Here is a 21,919-nt window from a genome sequence, read left to right as displayed (position 1 = left end):
TGGGTAAAAGTAAGGTGATGAGATGTACAAGGGGTGAAAGTGGCAGCAGACTGGAAGTGAGCATTAAGGGAGAGCGACTGGAGGAAGTGGATAGTTTTAGATACTTGGGTGCAAATTTGGCAGGAAAAGGTGGAGTGGAGGTGGAGGTAGGATGTAGATTGAGAGAAGCGAGTAAATGCCTTGGTGGATTAAAAAGTGTAACGAGGAATAGACATTTGGGAATGGATGCTAAGAGGAGACTGTATGAAGGAGTGATTGTGCTGACAGCACTGTATGGGGCAGAAACATGGAACATAAGAGAGGAAGAGAGAAGGAGTTTGAATGTGTTTGAGATGAGGTGTCTGAGAAGTATGATGGGGGTTACTAGGCTAGATAGAGTGAGAAATGAGGAGGAGAACGGGTGTGGAAAGGGAGTTGGGAGATAGGGTTGATGAAAGAGTATTAGTATGGTTTGGACACATGGAAAGAATGAGTGAAGAAAAACTATTAAAAGAGATATGGAAGGCAGATGTGAACATGAGGGGACGTCCTAGGATGAGATGGATGGATGGGGTGAAGGGGGCTTTGGGGAAGAGGGGAAGGACGGGAGAGGACAGAAGACGGGTGAATGGAGAATGGTTGTATATGGATGATGATGTGATGCACGAGGTGGAATGGGTGGGGGGATGAGGTATGTGTGAGCAAAATTTGACACAGTCCAAAAAGATTTCTCCCTGTTTTCTCCTTTTATGCATGGGGGGACAGAGAGGGGGTGTCGCCGATTTAATGAAGCGGCCTTGCTGTGGATGTGCTGCCTTGCAACACTGCCTCAGACCCAGGGCAGTGGACAAGGTGCAGGGATGACCCGTCATCCAGGAGGTGCTAAGATTGGAGGGAGGGTGGAGGGGAGTGGAGTGTATTCAGGGATGGAATGGGTGGGAATGATTTTATGCCTTTTTCTTTTTGGCTACCTCCCTAGTAAGGGGGAAAAAGCCTTGGTATATGTATGTATGTATGTACAATTATTGTTGATTTTTAAAAGCTATATTGCAAAATTGCCCAAAAGTAGTACATACACCTAAGGCTTTTTCCCCCTTACAAGGGAGGTAGCCAAAAAAACAAAGGCATAAAAACCAATCCCGCTCATTCCATTCCCAACATACTTCACTTCCATCCACCCCCTTCCCTCCCTCTTATCTTGGCACCTCCTGGATGACAGGTCATCCTTGCATCTCATCCACTGCCCTGGGACAGAAGTAGTGTCACAAAAGTACTAAAAATATGAAATACCAGTCAGCATTTGCACAGCTTCAGTTGTTGGCACTAAGATTCTTGTATATATTTATAACAAATACAGTATTTAATAAGTGTTAAATTGCTATAATGCAGTATAGTAATGCAAAAGGAACTGTCATATTTAGTGTGAATATTATTTTGGGGGGTTAAAAAGTGTAATGAGAAATAGACGTTTGGGCATGGATGCTAAGAGGAGATTGTATGAAGGACTGATTGTGCCGATAGCACTGTACAGGGCAGAAACATGGAACATGAGGGAGGAAGAGAGGAGTTTGAATGTGTTTGAGATGAGGTGCCTGAAGTATGATGGGGGTTACTAGGCTAGATAGAGTGAGAAATGAGGTGATGAGGAGAATGGATGGAAAGGGAGTTGGGAGATAGGGTTGATAAAAGAGTATTAGGATGGTTTGGACACATGAAAAGTGAGTGAAGAAAGACTAGTAAAGGTGTGATGGATGGACGGGGTAAAAGGGGCATTGGGAAAGAGGGGAATGTCTGTTGAGGAAGGACAGGAGAGGACAAAAGATAGGGGTGAATGGAGAATGGTTGTGTATGGATGATGCTGTGATGCATGAGGGGATGGGGGATGAGGGAATATGTATGAGAAATAAATTGATACAGTTCAAAGGGATTTCTCCCCGTCTTCTCCTTTTCTGCATGAGGGGATGGAGAGGGGGGTCGCTAATTTAATGAAGTGGCCTTGCTGTGGATGTACTGTGTCCTGCGACACTGCTTCTGACCCAGGGCAGTGGACAAGATGCAGAGATAACCTGTCATCCAGGAGGTGCCAAGATAAGAGGGTAGAGGGGAGTGGAGTATGTAGGGGATGGAATGGGTGGGAGTTTCTTTATTTTTGTTTTTTTGGTTACCTCCCTTGTAAGGGGGAAGAAGCCTTCGGTATATGTGTATGTAGTATTTAGACAAATATTTAGTAACATTGCCAATGTGAAAATGTTGCTGGTTGTGATTTCACACCCAATTTGGAGCAATTTCTTGCTCATTTGAAAGTTTGGAAACACTGGCAATAGTTATTAGCTATGTAAGCACTCCCAGTTTAATGGGTAGATAATGTCTGTAACCTATAACAGAGAGGGATACCACAAAGTTAATATAAAGTTTTTGAATCCAGAAGCACATTTATAGTTATAGGATTGCATTAATCTAGCAATATCCTGTCTTGTTTTCTTAGTTTGATGTTTTAAATCTGTTCTTGAATGCAAGTTTACATCACATTTGTAACTTCATTCAGAGAGCATTTAGGTATTGACTTGGGTTGTTGTCACAGGATTGTCAGACTTGCACTGTTCTTTCTCTTTGTACATGTTTGTAAGAACTGAATCCAATTCAAAGTGTAGTTTATTGAACTGTAAATACTCAGGGTAGGCCAACCCTCGACAGATTTGCTATGCATGTAGTGTTCATGTGCACATACTTCTCTTCCTGTGGGTGCGTCTTGGTGTGTATTCATATTTTGAAGTTTAATAATTTTTCCCATGTAAACCACATACATGTTCTTTGAATTATATCAACTTTTTGGCTTTAGTCAGATTTTATATAGAGCTGATTGAAAGGCTTTGGTTGATGCATTACTTGTAGCTTAGCAAAATCTACAAACCTATTTTAGGTACGTTTTCCTGAGAATGGAATGTGGTGAAGGGGAAGGGGGAAATGGAAGAATGGATGCATTTCAGTGAGGAAGTTTGAGTCTTCAGTGTTCCTACTTTTAGCTTAATAATTCCTTCCCTGTCTGTTTGCCATTGAACCAGTATTTTTTTTTTTTTCCCAGTTGTACCTTTTATGTTTCCTATCTTGTATCACGTATATTAGTTTTGTTCTGCCTTGCTCCTTCACACGAGTTCCCCCCTAGTTACTTCCAAGTAACTCGCACAATTTTTTCCATACCCAAGACTTGTAAGTGCAGAAAGATTTCTCGTTTTTCCTGTTTATATTGTGTTTACTTCCATTCAACTAAATTATTTCTTTTAATGCATTTATTTTCCCAAAGTTGTGTATGTCTTGGTTCTTTCTTTTGTCATTTGGAATTCTAGTACTGGGCCACATAAACAAGAATCAATTATATTGGGTTCTTTGGTAAACAATGAATCTAATGTTGGTGTGTTTTCTTTTAATGTTATGAAGCTGTTGTTAACCTGAAGGTTGTAAGTCTTTTGCAAAATATCAGGGACGAAGGATGGATTGCTACGATTTCAACTTGCAGGTCATAGATTGTATTCCCCACCTTCACCTCATTCGTTCTCAACTGTATTACTCCACAAGCCTTCCGTACCATTTGCTTCCCACTCCTCTCAGTTGATCCCGTTACAGTTTAAGTTGTTCGCCAGGATATGTTACCAATTTAAAATCCTTTCCTGGATGGGAATAGTTTGTCCAGAACATTTCTTGGTATTTGGTCTTCTTGGATGTTCTTGTTGAACAGAGTACGTGTTGCACACATTTCTTTAGACTTTTCTCTTGGTTATAATCTTTAGGTTAATGCCTTGGCTCTACCTTCACCCAATGTTACTAGTACCTCCTCTAGTCATTCATTAGTACTATAACCACTTGGCCATCTTTACTAACTCGTCTCAGAAGTCTGTATTCACTATTTCCAGATTAAATATCATTAAATGGTTTAGTTTAAACCAGATACTTTATATGCCTTAATCATTTATTTCCAAAGTGGCTGAAATGTCTACACTTTTGCATTTGCCCCAGTTAGTTCCTATTGTTTCTCTTCCTGATTTAGGTATTCATGTCTGCAGAATATGTCACTTGGTAAGAAGACAATAAAATGATGTGGATGCATGTAATATGTCCTGTTGAGCAGTGCAAAAGATTGGATTGAATGGAAAGAGGCTGTGATTGGATGAAAGAATGTTTTTGTTCACTTAATAGGTGGGTGGATGAGAGGGGATGTCGTTTGGTAAACTGATTGTGGTAAACTGATTGTGGTAAAACCAGTTGTGGCTATAGGTCTGCTATGGAAGAGCTGTTATGAAGCACAGATTTTACCCAGGCATTGTAACTGGGGACACAAAGTTCATGAAATAGGAAGGCTGATTGCATAGGTTGTTTCTGATGTGGGTGTGCACTTTGACTTGGTCACTTTCTTTAGAAGGGGAGAAGGCTATTGGTATGTATATACATGTAATTATGATGCATCTTGGTCCAGTTGCTTGTATACATTAAGAACATGATTCATGCCAGCTTGATGTTTACCAGCCTCCACCACAAGCAGTTGTTTACCAAAGTTGGGCGTCTTCAACATGCTGCTTTTTGTGTTTTCTAATTGGCACAGAAATCTTATGTGATGTCATGTCAAACTACCTAAAGTAAACTTGTGTGGACACCTATAATTGGGTTTGATGTTACTGTCATTATGTTCTAATTTGTGAATTTTTAGTTTATTTATTTATTTATTTTATTTTTTGTATGCTGTGGCAGTTTGCATTTGTAAAACTGAATTTCTTTTTTTATTCACTTTTATCCCCAAGTTACAGGATGGATTTTTCAGGATAGGTTATTAATATTTGTATCCTGTGCCTTGTGATTGTTTTGTATTAAGAATTTGTGAAAGTACATGGCTTGAGTTGGGCTACAACAGTGATTTTACTTTTGTTTCTGCATCATGTGCTGTGGATTGGTAGAGCTTAATTAGGTCAGCAGTCTTTCAGAATGGTAGCACACTCGTGTCTTACAGTAGGATTGTATTTCTTTTATAGCATGAAAAAGCAATCTGTCATGTTTAAGTGCTGTCAGTATTTAGTTGAATGAAAGTAGTGGCTCTACCATTCCAGTAGCACAGACCTGTAGATTGTATGGGGCCTGTGGTGTTGATGCTGTAATGTTACAATTTTTTTTTTTTTTTTTTTCTAGTATGCTGTAGTAGTACTTCTTAACAGTTGTACAGAGCTTTAGTGATTCTGTTGCCTAGTTGTTGTGTGGATAACATTATTTTCTCTCCCAATGCTGTAGCGAGGACAAGGGCAACGGCGAGGTCAAAGGGCAGGAAGAAAAGGAGGACAAAGAGGTCAAGGAGGTCAAGGAAGAGAAGGAGCCCACAGAAACCACTCCCATGATCCAAGGGTAAAGGTCCCCCCTCCCTTGTTCTTGCCATGGTACTCCTTTTCCACCCTTACCTCCCCCACTTACAGCGCCACCCTGTGTTACCACTGAGGACCAATCAGATGTCCTCTCCTTGTGTGTTAGCATAACCTAACTAGTCCTTTTACAGTGAGAAAATTTACTTCCAGAACTAGTTTTCCCTGTATAGTTGTCACACACGACTAGTGTAGTGTAATTTTTCACTCTTGAAGATAGTACTCTCGTAAGGCAAATATAACGCTTCCAATAAGGGATTTAGTTTTCACAAAATGGACATGGCATGCATATTGACCAGTGCCCCATCTATGTAGATTTTACTGTTTGTGTGGTGTGATTATGTTCCCATGTGATTACTTGTCTTGTGCTTTCAAGTTATGTTTTAAACTTGTATTTCAAGTAGCAGCTCTTGACTTTAATTTGTGGGATTGCTGCTTCATGAAATGTGTAAGAATTGTTTTAATATGCAAAATGTGTACACACACACACACACATCACAGCATTACCCATAGATCAGACCATATCTTAGCTCTTGTTTGGGAGGGTAATAGCTGTCAATCACGAGTTCTACATGTGGTCCAAGACTGGTGAATCATTGGCATGCACACGCATGTGTGCACACACACTCATAATGGTTGCACAGTTAAGGTGTGGTAGAACTATGCTCAACTGCTAATTCGGTAATTGGGTTTGAGCATTGCCCAGGGCTAAAACTTTTAGAATTGCTGCACTGTGAACCAGTATATCATTACCCATAGAGTGGGCCTTACAGTCTCTTATGAAGGTGCCTGTTGATCACAAGACCAACATGTGATCAAAGACCATGGTGAATGGCACAAAAAGTATTAAGAGCATTAAAAACATTGATGCCACTCAAAGGGATATCTCATCTTTAGTTTTGCATGAGGGAAGGAGAAGGGAGAGTCGCCAAGTAATTGAAGTGGTGGGGCCCTGTTGTGGATGTGCTGTGTCTTGTATAGTCTTGCTTCATTGTTGCTGACCTGGTAATGGGTGGTAGACAGGAATGACCCTTCATCCACAAGGAGCTAAGATACAAGGGAAACAAATTGGAGTGGGATGGGTGCATGCCTTGGCTGCCTACCTCTCTAAGGGGAAGAAACATTTTGTATGTAGAAAAGGATGTACAAAAACCACCCCAGTAGGACACCTACACATACATATACCAATGGCTATTTCCCCCTTACAAGGGAGGTAGCTAAAAAACAGATTAAATTCACTCACCCATTCCATTCCCACATAGTCCCACTCACCCCCCTCCCACCCTCTTATCTTGGCTTCTTCTGGATGACTGGTCATCCCTGCATCTCACCTACTGCCCTGGGTCAGCAGTGCAGCAAGACACAACAAGGCCACTTCATTTAATCAGTGACCCCCACCTCTCCATCCTCTTGTGCAAAAAAAGAGAAGACAGGGAGAAATCCCTTCAGGCTGCATCAAAATATCATTCACACACACCATTCCCCCACCCACTCTCTTCCATGCATCACAGCATCATCCATACATGACCATTCTCTGTTCACCCCTGTCTTCTGTCTTCTCCCTTGACACATTTCCCTCTTTCCCAATGACTCTTTTACCCCATCCATCCATCTTGTCCTTGGTCGCCCCTCATGTTCACTCCTTCCGCCTCTGCCTTCCATACCTCTTTTACTAGTCTTCACTCATTCTTTCCTTGTGTCCAGACCATCCCAATACTCTTTTGTCATCCCTATCTCCAGACTCCTTTTCCACCTCTGCTCTCCTCCTCACCTCCTCATTTCTTGCTCTATCCAGCCCCCGCCATACTTCTAGGGCACCTCATCTCAAACACATTCAAACTCCTCCTCTCCCTCTGTTATGTTCCATGTTTCCGTGGAGAGAAACGAGACATACAGAAAAGGAAGACTGATGTACAACAAAACTGACTTTGGGAAACTTAAGAAATTCTTTCAAAATGCAAATTGGGAAAAATTCTACAATGAAGAGACACAAGTGGAAGAGAAATGGATTATTTCGATGGAAATTTATAGTGGAGTGAATAAATACATACCAAGACAGAAAAAAGAAAAGGTGTACATTAAGTGCTGGTTCAACAGATGCAGTGAGGCAAAGGAAAGAGATAAAGCTTGGAAAAGATGGAAAGAAGATAACCTGGAAAGTGGTAAATATATATCAACCATAGAAATGAATATGTAAAAGTGAGCAGAGAAGAAAAAAGAATCTACGAAACAGAAAAATTTAAAGATCAACCCAAACTGTTATATAGATTTGTGAATGGTAAACTTAAAAAAACCCAGGAAATGGTGAAACTATGCCGTGGAAATATAGAACATAGAGAAAATTTAGAAATGGCTGAAGTCATGAACAATCACTTGAAGTTGGTTTTCACTAGTGAAAAAGTACAGCTTTGGGACAAAGGAAGTGAAGTGTGATCCTCCCCCATGAAGGAAATAACAATAACAATAACACAAAAAGAAGTAATGGATTAGTTAATGAACCTTGATGTCAGGAAATCACATGGCCCAAATGGAATTGCAAATTGGATACTAAAAGAATTAATGGACAAAATATGTAGCAAGTTGCTCGCTCAAAGAAGGAAAATATTAAAGGACTGGAAAAATGCCAATATTGTACCAATGTATAAAGGAAGAAACCAGAAAGAATCAACAAATTACAGGCTGGTCTCCCTAACGAGCACTGCAGCCAAAATTTGTGAAAAAATGATTAAGAATAGATGGATAAAACACCTGGAAGAAAACAATACGATAAACCCAAGACAATTTGGATTCAGACGGAAGATCATGTGCCACAAACCTAATCAGTTTCTACTCGAGACTAGTAGACATAACATAAGGGATGGATGGGCTGATTGCATTTTCCCAGATTTACAAAAAGCTTTTGACAAAGTACCACACTTGCATATATAATGTATGTGTATGTGTGTATATATATATATATATATATATATATATCATGGAAAACATAGGGATACAAGGTAAATTCCTATACTGGATGGAGGATTTCTTGCATAGCAGAAAAATGATAGTGCTCAGAGAAAAGAGTTCAGCTTGGGAGGTGGTGATTAGTGGAGTTCCATATTGGCTCCAATAATGTAATGAATATGTGGAATGTTAAATGAGCTTCTTTGCACATGATGCTAAATTGCTGAGGAAAGTGAATACTGAAATGGATTGTGAATCACAACAGATATACCTAAATAAGGTTTGGAAATGGAGTCAGAAGTGGTACATATACTTCAACATTAAGAAATGTAGCATAATTGAGTCTGGAAAAAGTACATACATATACCAAAGGCTTTCTTTCGCCTTACATGGGAGGTAGCCAAAAAACAAAGGCATAGAAACCACTCCCACCCATTTCATCCCCTACATACTCCACTCCCCTGTACCCTCTTATCTTGGCACCTCCTGGACGACAGGTCATCCCTGCATCTTGTCCACTGCCCTGGGTCAGAAGAAGTGTCGCCAGACACAGCACATTCACAACAAGGCCACTTCATTAATCAGAAAAAGTGAAAAAAGATTATCGGGACAAAAATTGGAACAAAGGAAGTGAAGAAAATGGGATCTGAAAAAGACCTGGGAGTAATTATCTCAAATGACACATCCCCTGATAAACAGATAAAATTGTCGGAGAATCTTAAAAAATTTTAAGATCAATAAAGGTTGCTTTTACCTATTTGGACGAAGAAATGTAAAAAAAAAGAAAAAAAAAATATATATATATATACATATATATATGTATGTATATATACTAGTCATACTAACAAGGCCTAGACTGGAGTATGCTGCAACACTGTGGTCACCCAGTACCAAAAAGAATATGAAGAAAGTTGAAAGAATCCAGAGAGCAGCTACAAAAATGGCCCCAACACTTTCAAACCTGTCACATGAGGAGAGACTGGCTAAATTGAAATTACCAACTTTGGAAAAAGAAGAGAAAGAGGCGACCTGCTGACCATCTACAGAATCATGAAATGGAAGTCCTTGATAGGGAGGACTTGTTAAATTGGGATATAAGAAACAAGGGGACATGAAAAGAAACTCGAAGAATAGTTATAAAAAAAGTTTTCCACACAGAGTGGGGGATATGTGGAACAAACTGGATAAAACAATAAGTGTGCGTGTGAAAACCACACACGAATTTAAGAGCAAACTAGACACTGCGAGATACAAAGATGGGACACCACAAGCATAGCTCCCCTTCTCATAAGATACATATACCAAAGGCTTTTTCCCCCTTACAAGGGAGGTAGCCAAAAGGAAAGGCATAATAACCATTCCCACCCATTCCATCCCAAATACACTAGACTCCCCTCCACCCTCCCTTTTATCTTGGCACCTCCTGGATGACGGGTCATCCCTGCATCTTGTCCACTGCCCTGGGTCAGAGGCAGTGTCGCAAGACAGAGCACATCCACAGCAAGGCCGCTTCTTTAAATCGGTGACCCCCCCTCGTGCAGAAAAGGAGAAGACTGGGAGAAATCCCTTCGGGCTGCATAAAATTGTTCTCGCACATATTACCTCACCCCCCCATCCCCCCACCCATCCCACCTCATGCATCACAACATCGTCCTTATACAACCATTCTCCATTCACCCATCTTCTGTCCTCCCGTCCTTCCTCAACAGACATTCCCCTCTTCCCCAGAGCCCCTTTCACCCCATCCATCCATCTCATCCTAGGTCGCCCCCTCATGTTCACTGCCTTCCATACCTCTTTTACTAGTCTTTCTTCACTCATTCTTTCCATGTGTCCAAACCGTCCCAATACTTGTCCAACCATCCACCCTATCTCCCAACTCCCTTACTACCCCTGTTCTCCACCTCACCTCCTCATAAGATACAACTAGGTAAATTCAATCTCCTGTTAGCCTCCATTCCCAAATGTCTATTTCTCGATGATTTTTAATCCCCCAAGGCATTTACTTGTATATCTTGATCTACATTCTACCTCTATCTCCACTCCCGTTCCTGTCTTGTTTGCACCCAAGTATCTAAAACTATCCACTTCCTCCAGTCTCTCTCCCTTAACTCGCTTCCAGTTTGTTGCCACATTCTCCCCTTGTACATCTCATCACCTTACTTTTACCCACATTTATCTTCAACTTCTTTTGCACACCTTCCCAAACTGACACCAACTTCCTTAATCAAGTACAGTGTCATCGGCAAACAACAACTGGCTTATCTTTCACTTTCCTCCATTTTCTTACACTTAAACTAAAATTCTCTCCATAGAATATTGTATGGAAGCAATAGGTACATATTTGTGCTCGAGCCCTTGCCGCCGTCCCCCCCCCCCCAAAAAAAAGGGGGGGGGGCAGAAGCTGCAAGAACTTGTTACTCAAATGTACATGTGCAATAATCTACTACTTGTACCACACATACATCCACAACACTTTTTTCAAAACGGACCACCAAACTTGATACTCCACCCCACTCTTCCTAACATCAGCCCTGCAGAAAAATCATAAAGTAAGACATCTTGCCGGTTTGTGTTCAGGACACCATCCAGCTCTTAAGACCCGATTAACAGAGAACAAGCCTGGCCATAGAATGAAACTGCCTTAGATGAAGCCACCGCACAGAAGACATTGAACACAATGTGCTTACTGTGCCACACATTGAAATATCCCCAGACAGCAACACTATTTCTTCCCATGTGACCCGTAGGCCTGCCTGATGGCTGTTGGTGGTTATCTGGGAGCTTTGGATATTCTGCAAGAGAGAACTTCTGGGGCAATAGATTAATTGGTTGATTGGGTGGATTTTGCTATTCCTCTATATGCATTGTGATATGGGAAAGTTGCCAAACATAAACTCTAATAGATTAAGACTGTGTACCAGATTTGCATAGAATAATTGTGCTTTTTGTTTACTGCTAAAAAAAAAGCCTAAAACCTTAAATGCAAACTTTGCATTGCACTGCTTATCAGTTAGTGTCTCACCTATCATGAGGTTACCTCACTTGCCATAATTGTATTCATGATCCATGACCCATCTCTTGTTCTTGGGATCCTTTCCCCCTTCTTTCTGAAATACATTTCCACTATGGATTTCTACATGGCTGTCTCTTTTAAGTTTTCCTGTTAGGCTTTCTTCCTTCCACAGATGTTAACAAGAGTTTTCTTTAATGTTTGAGCTAAATTTCAGGAATTTAATTATGTCAGAAATGTTAAGTTGTACAAGGATATCCTCAATTTAATCATTGGATGAAGAAAGCAAGTCCAAAGGCTTTGAATTTATTTTAGCATCAACCTTTATGACCTGGTGCATTTTCTATACTGATTCTTGTATATGTAACTGTCTAACCATGCACCCAAGTTAACTCGCTTTTCCATTTTGATTACCACCCTAACCACACTGCACTCATACATACACATTAGACCAAGGCTTTTTTCCCCTTACAAGGGAGGTAGCCAAAAAGGAAAAGGCATAAAATCATTCCCACCCATTCCATCCCTGAATACACTCCACACCCCCGTTTATTTTATTTATTCATTAAATTATTTATTCCTCCCCCCCCCTTTTTTTGCAAGTGAGCACCATTTTTTCTTTCACATGCACTGCTAAAACCAGCACAATATAACATTTACAGAGACAAAAGACCTGCTGCTGTTGCACCAAAACCAAAACCCCCTGTGAAGAAAATTGGTCTGCCTGTTGCCTCACAAGCCAGTCCTTTGCATCAAGACAGAGCTGTTCTCCACCAGGTTTCAAATACTCAATATCCAGGAAATATGAGCAAGGAAAAACAAAAGGATGAACCAAGGAGGGCTGAAACAACAATTAGAGGGAAGAGGGATATGGGAAGACCTCTTAGCATGATGGCATATTCAGAGAACCCATATCAGCATACATCCCTTCAGAAAAAATTTAGTAAAAGCATTCCAGTGATGAGTGAAGGTTCAGAGACAGAAGATTCTATTTATTCCATGCCATATCCAGTACAACATATTGCTACAGAAGTTTCTGGAATAGAGAGGAAGCCACCTTTGCCCCCACCACGTAACCCCAATACTCAGCTTACCGAGAAAGCTCCAGTTCCTTTTCCAAGGGCTCCTAAAAGTTGTAATAATAATGGCCAGATTGCCATAAATGAACAGCTGCTGTATCCCCAGCAAACTGGGCAGCCTTATGTCAATGGTCAGGAAAGTATTAACATAACAGGCCTTGGGGTGCACTACCAGCCCCAACAAAAGTGGCATGTTGGTCACCATAATCAAAATGGTGGTGTAAGAAATTATCCATTTAATCCAAATATTTCTGAGTATGACACTTTTTATGATGGTTATGGAACATCAGAAAGTTCTTTGAGCGCAATATATCAAACGGATCCAGTGCATACCCAAACCAGCCCTAAAATAGCCTACCAGGTGGCACCTTACTTACAAATGCCTCCAGTGCAGAGCAGTGCTTCTCCATCAGTAAAGATGGAGTATCATCAGTCAAGCTATCCTCAAATCCAGAAAAATGGATCAGAACCATCTCTTCATGACTACTCACAGCAGCAACCCCAGCAAAGCTTCTCACAGCAGCAACCCCAGCAAAGCTTCCCACAGCAGCAACCCCAACAAAGCTTCCCACAGCAGCAACCCCAACAAAGCTTCTCACAGCAGCAACCCCAGCAAAGCTTCCCACAGCAGCAACCCCAGCATAGCTTCCCACAGCAACAACCCCAGCAAAGCTACCCACAGCAACAACCCCAGCAAAGCCTCCCATGGCAGCAACTCCAGCAAAGCCACCCACGGCAGCAACCCCAGCAAAGCCACCCACGGCAGCAACCCCAGCAGCAACCCCAGCAAAGCCACCCACAGCAGCAACCCCTGCAAAGCCACCCACAGCAGCAACCCCTGCAAAGCCACCCACAGCGGCAACCCCAGCAAAGCCACCCACAGCAGCAACCCCAGCAAAGCCACCCACAGCAGCAACACCAGCAAAGCTACCCACAGCAGCAACCCCAGCAAAACCACCCACAGCAGCACTTACTTCAAATGGAAATAATTAACCAACAAAATTCGTCGCAACCAGCCCATTTGAGATCAGGTGGAAAGCCCACAGTATTGGGTGCAGGGAGGCCCACTAACATTGGAGTGGCATCGCACCAAAGACCTGGTATGCCACCACCACCACCTAAGCCTTTAATTGGGAGCCCAAAACCAAAGGGCCTAAAGACAACCACAACACTTTACTTCAGAGAATGTGCAAAAGGACAGCATGAACAGCAGATTCCCTTAAGTCGCAGCCTTGATCAATTGGATTCAGACTATCTTGGCAGCAATAGTAGCAAGAGTGGCACATCATCACAGCTTCCTTCATCAAGTATATCTTCAGCTAGGTCTATGGGAAGCTTGCTGAACCCTTCATCCAGTTCATCTAATTCTGCACGGTCTTTTGGACCACCCACAGTCTTGTAGCCTTGCATGAACATCTGCCTTTTTGCACTGCATGGTAGGATTAGTGGTTCTTCTGCCATAGAACTTGCATGTCATAACGTATTGTCCCAGTAATATAAGTCATTAGTTGGTAATAGAATAATAATCCCCCCCACATAATTATTAGAGTTCCTCTCCATTAGTTTCTCAAACTCCCCAAATATATTTGCATATTTACAGTGTCTATTTATTTACAGTGAGAAAGAAGATAAAGAAGCTATCCTGAAGGAGGAACAGGAACAAGAGGATGAAGATAAACTGAAGAAAAGCGAGTCAAAGTCGAGTGTGTCTAAGGAAACAAAGGAAGGAAAAGACTCTCCTGTGTAGGAATTTTAATTTCCTCACCCCCATTGCCCCTCAGCAACTGTAGCAAGTTGTCAACAAGTCCCTACAGGAAGCAGAAGATAGATATAAATTTGTGCAGAATGATGCTATTTTAAGCACATGTGCACCTGAAGTTAGGCATGTATGGGGACTTGCTTAGTTTTCTATTGATTTCAAAGCCTCTGTTTAGTGCCTCTGAAAGACAGCTGGACTCATTGTAGCCAAAAAGTCAAGACTTTAATGATGTTGCATAGAGGAAAGACTTATGAAAAAAAATTGTATGTTATAGTTTTTTGTTTTTTTCTTTTTTCTTTTTCTTCCCTTTATTTCTTGGTCCAGTATTCCTGAAGAGGGACCAATTAACCCAAATCACCTGAAAAATAAAATTTTATTTTGTTGAAATATTTGTGATGTATGAATGTTGCCAAGGTTTTTATTTTATTATCTTGTTTCTATTTTTTTCCTTTCTTAATGCTCAAACTTATGTGAATTTGGGGGTAAATTAGGGAACAATTGTGAAGACTATGTTGACCAAGTATTGCATTACACAGTATGAGTGATTTCACCTTTGTGAACTTGTGTAATGAAGGAAGAGCATTAATATCACTGCTGTAGATTGATCTCGACATTTTTAGCTTTTGTATTCTATGATCATGGCAGTCTTCAGCTACTGAACTGTTTGTCAGTGTTGGAACATTTCTACATTAGCCACAAGGTGTCACAACAACAACAGATAACATCTAAAAACTGAGTGAAAGTTGTATAACCATTTTGCTCTAGATATTCTCTCATTCCACACTATGTATCCCTAAGGTTATTATTAAATGTTGGGCGTAGCTAGTCAAGAGTACACCAACAGGGTCCGCCTGTCCGCAAGTACCCTTAAAGGTCTTTTTTTTTTTTTTTTTTTTTTTATAAGAAAACAGATTTTTATGTTACCACCACTTTTAATTCTGGTGATCCAAAGGTAGAATTAACTCTGGATTATACAAAATTGTGAAATTTTTCTATTTGACCAGTCCAGAACATGGAAAGATTTTCATTTAGTGTAAATGTACCAATGGGGTTTCTTTTGTTTGCGATCTACCAAGCTGTTATGTCCAATTAAACACGTGTACATACAATGCTTACACATACACATACATACCCAAATTTTTGGGCAGGGGTGCAGTGCTACCGGAGCATGCCAGAGCATGCCAGAGCATGCCAGAGCATGCCAGAGCACCACTCCAGCACCTAGCTAAATTATTTATTCACTTTGTACCCCTCTTTACTTGTCTGAAAACCTCTCCCTCCCTTATGGGGAAAAAATATTCCCGGTATATGTTTAATAACCATGGATGGCAGGCTTTTGTCAGGTCACCAGAGCTTCAGTACCTATAAAATTGGCACTGCATCTAATTTTGTGAAAATTTCCATAATTAGCCCCAGATTAAATCTGCTGTCTTGTCAGCAATTGTACAAGGATTCCCCCACACCCCAACACACACACACACACACACACACACACACACACACACACACACACTATTCCTTCCCAGGGCAACATTCTATGTTAGAAGGGTTGCTGTGAATTATGCAGTTGCAATTTTATGTAGAGGGAGAGTTCTACATTCTTCAGTTTTCATCAAATTCATGATGCTTGTTGGAGCCTTTGGATATATTATGTATTTTTTTCAATGTATTTTTTAAATATCATTTAACTTTTCAGTAGAATTTGTGCCGAAATACCATCAAAGTGGCATATTTTTGTGTATTTTGTTGAAGACCATCACATGTGTGGTGCAACATGACAGTAGAAGACTTAACTATAATTAACATAACTTTTCTATGGCTCACATCTGAGAGTTCCAATAGTGTATCACTGTTCAATTATGGGCATATACTCTATCAATGGCCCCACTTTCTTTTGAACTATGCTGCATATACAGACTTTAGCTATAAGGTTGTAAATATATGAATAAGTTTACTTAATGGGTTAAACGAAGGGATGGAAGCTTTATACATGGTTCCCTCATTCCAAGGAATAAAAATTCTTGAAGTACATTTCACAAATCCAGTTTTTAGTGCATTTCTATCAATTGCTGAAGCTCGTTTGGTCATCGAGGATAGGTAGGCTTTAGCTGCACTTTTGTATGTAGGGTAAGGCTAAACCATAGCATTGCACAAAGAAAGTGAGGCTGTCGATAGTATTTATGCCAATGCCTGTGTGTTACATTGGCTTTTTTATTGTCATTACATAAGAACAAGCTTGTCTGTACTCGAGTGTGGTATTGAATAAAGATGTCCTTAACTTAAACGTGTTTTGTCAACATGTCTTGTTGAAACAATGAAAAGAAATTCATTTAGTGAACCATCTTTTATTTACATAATTATAGTATACAGGAAAGATGCTCATAGGGTTCCGCTATTTCCAGTTATGTTTAGATTCATGTATCAATCGAGAGATCTGTCAATGTAGTCTATCCCTTTAGCCACCTCAATATTCTATGAGTAATTACCTTTCTCTCCAAAGCTGTACATCAATTCTACATACCACACGAGTTGCTGTAAGTTCTGACTGAAACAAACTTTTCTATATGCAGGAACTTCATGCCATTTGTCCACCTGGGTAGTCAAGACAATCTTGTCCAGTGTTCACTAATGGCCCAAAGTCGTCTTGCTGCAGCCATATCTTGTGCATCCTTACTCAACTCGGTTTCCTCCTGGTTGCTGTTTTAAAAAAGAACAATTGGTGTTTGAACAATTATGGAAAAAAATTGCTCAAAATATCATTAAATGCCCCACCACAGACTAAATACAGTCAAAGCCTATGGGTTTATACAGTATCCGCAAAAAGTATAGAGTACTCCCCATTGAAATAGAGGCTAAAATGGGCTCTGAACCTTTTGTTTTTCCCGCCACTGTCGGGCATCTTATTTTACATATAGCAACTTGGCCAGCTCTCTGGCAGCTCAGCCAGCTCAGCCAGCTTGTATTTCCTTGTCTCGGTGCTCTTCGAGGTCTTGTGGAGAGGGGTTATTTTTTGCTCCAGCCTCCTACCCCCTATTTTTGTATTCACTTTGTGGTGCTGCAGTTTTAAGAGACATTCATCCTGATGGCTCCTACTAACATTAGTGGTGAGGAAACCCCACCAAACGTAATACCACCTTGAAAACCTGTCCCTGGAAGGCCTAGAAAGACCTCTAAATCTACTGACAACCTCCTATGATGTGAATCACTCTCGTAGGACTCCTCCATTCCTAGAACCCTTCCACTCCTAGGGGTCTGAGAATGGAGGAGTGTCAGGCCCTTCACCTTCCACCCCTAGAATGGAGTGGTCTGGGGGTGGGAGTGGAGAGGCCACTCCTCTAGATAGGTTTATGACACAGGATGGACAATAAGGCATTGTGGGATGTAGTTGTATGGGATAGGGACAAATTTAAGAGCAGTCAAAGCTTTACATATTTACTGGATTTTAGTATACAGGAAAGGAGCAACACTATGGGTGGGTGCATGTCTTGGATGGCTACCCATGCATGAGGAGAAGCTTTCTGGTTTATAAAAACGAGGAACCTACTGTGTTTGAGATGGTGGGGGTTATGAAGAAGGATAATTTGAGAAATGAAGCAATGCAGAGAACAGGGAACTTCACCTTTATAAGGGCCCCATTCATATCTGGTCTTGAAGCTGCTGGACGGATCTGGTCGGGTCCAAATAGATAAGATAGTGTATGTACTGATTTTTGGTTTCTGACATACACAATCCAATCTGGTCAGATTCAACCAGATCTGCCCAGCAGCCCAAAGACCTGATTGCACTGTGGATGGGGATCCTAATAAGTATCCAGCAAAGGCATTATCTATCCCGCACCCATATGTTTTCCCTTTCATTTTAGCTCCTTGTGGATGAAGGGCACAAGTGTTGGTGGGATTCAACAATGATACCTAAATGTAAAGTTCCCAGACATCAAATATCAAAATAAATCATACATACACTTGCCAAGAGGCCTTTTTGTTTCCTTGTAGATGAAGGGTCATCCCTATACCCAGCCACTCCTATCGCTCTCTCCATTCCCTGCTCAACATTCTTCTTTTACCCAAGGTCCCCCAAGTTCCCTCCTTGTTGATGCAGGATCATCCTTGTCTCCTTCCATGCTATGTCAGAAGCAATGCAGCAAGATGGCACATTCACTACAGAGGCCCCACTGCTTCATTTGCATGGTGACTCTCCCTGAACAGCATCAATTTTTAGTCCAATCAAACTATTTTCAACTCGTGCCTCTTACCTTCTCCCTTCCCTGCTGAACTGATATTCCCCTTTTACTCAAGGCCCTCTTTGCCCTACCCATCCATCTCATTCTTGATATTCCCTTCAAGTTCACTTCATTCACATCTGCCTTTCATACTATGATAGTCTTTCCTCAACCATTCTTTGTATGCCCAAATCATCCCAGTATTTTTATCAGCTTTATCTGCCATCATAAGTGAAGAAATGTTAGCTAAAGAGATGTGGATGGCAAAGGTGGATGGAGTGAACGTGAAATGACAACCAGGGATGAGATGGATGGATGGGCTGAAAGGGGCTTTGAGCAAGAGGGGAATGCCTGTTGAACTAGGAAGGGAGAAGGCAGGAGATAGGGGAAGTGGAGAATTGCTGTGTATGGATGATACTTTGATGCAGCCTGTAGGGATTCCTCCCCCATTATTTATATTTTCCATGAAAGTGGGGGTCACTGATTAAGTGAAGTCTTGCTGCCAGGCAGTGGGCAGGAGACAGGGATGACCATTCATCCATGAAGAACTAAGATGAGAGGGAGTGGAGAGGGTATGTGCCAAGATAAGAGAGAGGGAGAAGGGTGGAGGGAAGTGGAATATATAGGAAATGGAATGGGTGGGAGTGGTTTCTATGCCTTTTTCTTTTAGGCTACCCCCCCCCGTGTAAGGGGGAGCCTTTGGTATATGTATGTACCTCCCTTATATGAGGGAAGCCCTATATAGATAAATCTGCCATTATAGAGATCATAGATATTAAAAAAAAAAAAAAGCTAACTTCTTAACACATGAGTGAAGAGTAATCCAAAATGACCAAATTTCCCGAGACTAAAATTGAGTCCCATATGAAAATGACCGTGATGAGTGAGGAAAATGGAGGAGAAATAAGGAAGGATGAAGTGAAGGCAGTTGTTAAGATTATGAAAGCAGGTAAGGCACCTGGTCTGGATGGATGCCATGCAGAATGTCTAAAAAAAAAAAAGGAGGTACAGTGATGGTGGACTGGCAGGTGAGGTTATTTAATATTTACTGGAGAGAGGGTAGAGTGCTGGAGGAGTGCCTGTATAGTTCCACTTTACAAGGGAAAAGAGGACAAGTGTGAATGTAGTAGTTTAAGAGGGATTAGCTTGTTAAGTGTAGTTGGGAAGGCTTATGGGAGGATCTTGATTGAGAGGATTAGGAGAGGAACAGAGGGAGTAATTGGTGAGGAACAGTGTGGATTTAGGACAGGTAGAGGTTGTGTAGATCAGATTTTTATGGTAAGACATATGTGAGAAAGCTATAGGAAAGGGGAAGGATGTTTTTGGGGCCTTTATGGACCTGGAAAAGGCTTACAACAGGGTAGACAGAAAGGCACTGTGGGAGGTTTTGCGGATATACAGGATAGGAGGAAAGCTTCTAGGAGCTGTCAAGAGTTTTTATGAGAGTAGTAGAGCTTGTGTCAGGATTAGAAATGGAGAGTGAGTGGTTCGAGGTAAAGGTGGGACTTTGTCAAGGATGTGTTATGTCACCCTGGCTGTTCAACTTATACATGGATGGGGTATTGAGAGAGGTAAATGCAAGGGTGTGGGTCAGGGATTGGAGTTGGTTAAAGAAAATGGAGAAAAGTGGGAGGTGAGCCAGTTGTTGTTTGCAGACGACACTGCTCTTGTGGCAGGATCGGAGGAGGGATTGAGGAAGTTGGTGACAGAGTTTGGGAGTGTGTGTGATAGAAGAAAGCTGAAGATAAATGTGGGTAAAAGTAAGGTGATGAGATGTACAAGGGGTGAAAGTGGCAGTAGTCTGGAAGTGAGCATTAAGGGAGAGAGACTGGAGGAAGTGGATAGTTTTAGATGGGTGGAAATGTGGCAGGAAAAGGTGGAGTGAAGGTGGAGGTAGAATGTAGATTGAGAGAAGAGAGTAAATGACTTGGTGGATTAAAAAGTGTAATGAATAGACATTTGGGAATGAGATGAAGGAGTGATTGTGTCAACAGCACTGTATGGGGCAGAAACATGGAACATGAGAGGAAGAGAGGAGTTTGAATGTGTTTGAGATGGTGTCTGAGAAGTATGATGGGGGTTACTAGGCTGGATAGAGTGAGAAATGAGGTGAGGAGGAGAACAGGGGTGGAAAGGGGGTTGGGAGATAGGGTTGATGAAAGAGTATTAGGATGGTTTGGACACATGGAAAGAATGAGTGAAGAAAGACTAGTAAAAGAGGTATGGAAGGCAGATGTGGAGGGAGTGAACATGAAGGGACGTCCTAGGATGAGGTGGATGGATGGGGTGAAGGGGGCTTTGGGGAAGAGCTTGAAAGGGTTTGAGATGAAATGCCTGAGAAGTATGGTAGGGGTTACTTGGCTGGAGTGAGAAACGAGACTGGGGGTAGAAAGGGAGTTTGGAGATGGGTTTGATGAAAGAGTATTGGGATTGTTTGGATACATGGAAAGAATGAGTGAAGAAAGATTAGTACCGTATTTTCCGGCGTATAGTGTGCGACTTTTTTCCGTTGGAAGGGCCTAAAAATGGGGGGTGCGCGTTATCTACGGCCTACGATAAAAATTCTGCGGCTGTGTGTGTAATTTTTTTCACAACAACGTGACGATGTTGACCGTCACAAAGTCAGGACGGCACACTTCTCCGTGACGTTCCGTGAGAACAAGAAGAACAGCCATGGTGACATGAAAGAATACACCAGCATGGGCTATATAAATATTTGGTATAGGTAGGTATCTATCGAATCTTATTTTTCATGTTTAAATAGGCCTAAACACCATGAAACATGATCAATATTCATGATATTTGCCCATGTTCACAGCATCCTAGTTTGAATTTTTATGTTGGCTTTGTTGCTTCACTTTAGGTACGGTACAAATTCCGTTGCGGCCGTTCATAAACCCGTGTCAAACACTTGACTACAACACCCTCTTTCGGGAGTTATATTAACTAAACATCACCTCGATGAGAGACTGTCCTATTTCACCACTGTCGTTGCAGGTTCAAAGCTAAAACGAAACAGTCCTCAAGATATAACATGAAAATTTTCTGTAAAAATCCCGAAATTTTTCTGTATATTTTACATACATACATATACCAAGGCTTTTTCCCCCTTCCAAGGGAGGTAGCCAAAAAGGGAAAGGCATAAAAACACTCCCATCCATTTCATCCCTACATACACTCCACACCCCTCCCACCCTCCCTCTCATCTGAGCACCTCCTGGATGACGGGTCATCCCTGCACCCTGCTCACCGCCCTGGGTCAGAAGCAGTGTCGCAAGACACAGCACATCCACAGCAAGGCCGCTTCATCCAATCGGCGACCCCCCCTTGCATATAAGGAGAGGACGGGGAGAAATCCCTTCGGGCTGCGTCAAAAATTACTCACACATACTACCCCACCCCCCCGCCCATTCCTCCTCATGCAATCACAACATCATCCATATACAACCATTCTCCACTCACCTCTGTCTTCCGTCCTCTCCCTTCCTTCCTCAACAGACATTCCCCTCTTCCCCAAAGCCCCCTTCACCC

The 21,919-nt window shown here is 41.6% G+C and overlaps 2 protein-coding genes across 18 annotated transcripts in view; one reads left to right on the top strand and one right to left on the bottom strand.

The window, feature by feature from the left end:
- LOC143031028 (fasciclin-2-like) overlaps positions 1 to 14,165 on the top strand; it is a 737,926-nt gene extending 723,761 nt beyond the window's left edge. For 11 of the 15 annotated variants that reach the window (XM_076194669.1, XM_076195602.1, XM_076194738.1 and 8 more), the window contains 3 exons: positions 5,251 to 5,361; positions 11,994 to 13,846; positions 14,028 to 14,165. In XM_076194669.1, coding sequence (XP_076050784.1) covers positions 5,251 to 5,361; positions 11,994 to 13,812 — 1,930 coding nt within the window. In that variant the 3' untranslated portion in view covers positions 13,813 to 13,846; positions 14,028 to 14,165. Of the gene's footprint in view, positions 1 to 5,250; positions 5,362 to 11,993; positions 13,851 to 14,027 lie in introns of those variants that run through there. The other 4 variants (XM_076195518.1, XM_076195249.1, XM_076195167.1 and 1 more) reach the window with 2 other exon arrangements.
- An 87-nt stretch (positions 14,166 to 14,252) lies between these two features.
- LOC143031609 (retinol dehydrogenase 13-like) overlaps positions 14,253 to 21,919 on the bottom strand; it is a 60,071-nt gene continuing 52,404 nt past the window's right edge. For all 3 annotated transcript variants that reach the window (XM_076195730.1, XM_076195801.1, XM_076195873.1), the window contains exon 7: positions 14,253 to 16,866. In XM_076195730.1, coding sequence (XP_076051845.1) covers positions 16,770 to 16,866 — 97 coding nt within the window. In that variant the 3' untranslated portion in view covers positions 14,253 to 16,769. The remainder of the gene's footprint in view (positions 16,867 to 21,919) is intronic.

The sequence above is a fragment of the Oratosquilla oratoria genome, chromosome 1 (genome assembly GCF_046742065.1).
Source record: "Oratosquilla oratoria isolate Oo_2021 chromosome 1, ASM4674206v1, whole genome shotgun sequence".
Lineage (NCBI taxonomy): Eukaryota > Metazoa > Arthropoda > Malacostraca > Stomatopoda > Squillidae > Oratosquilla > Oratosquilla oratoria.
Note: the sequence above shows the minus strand (reverse complement) of the source record. Positions and strands in the feature narration are given on the sequence as shown.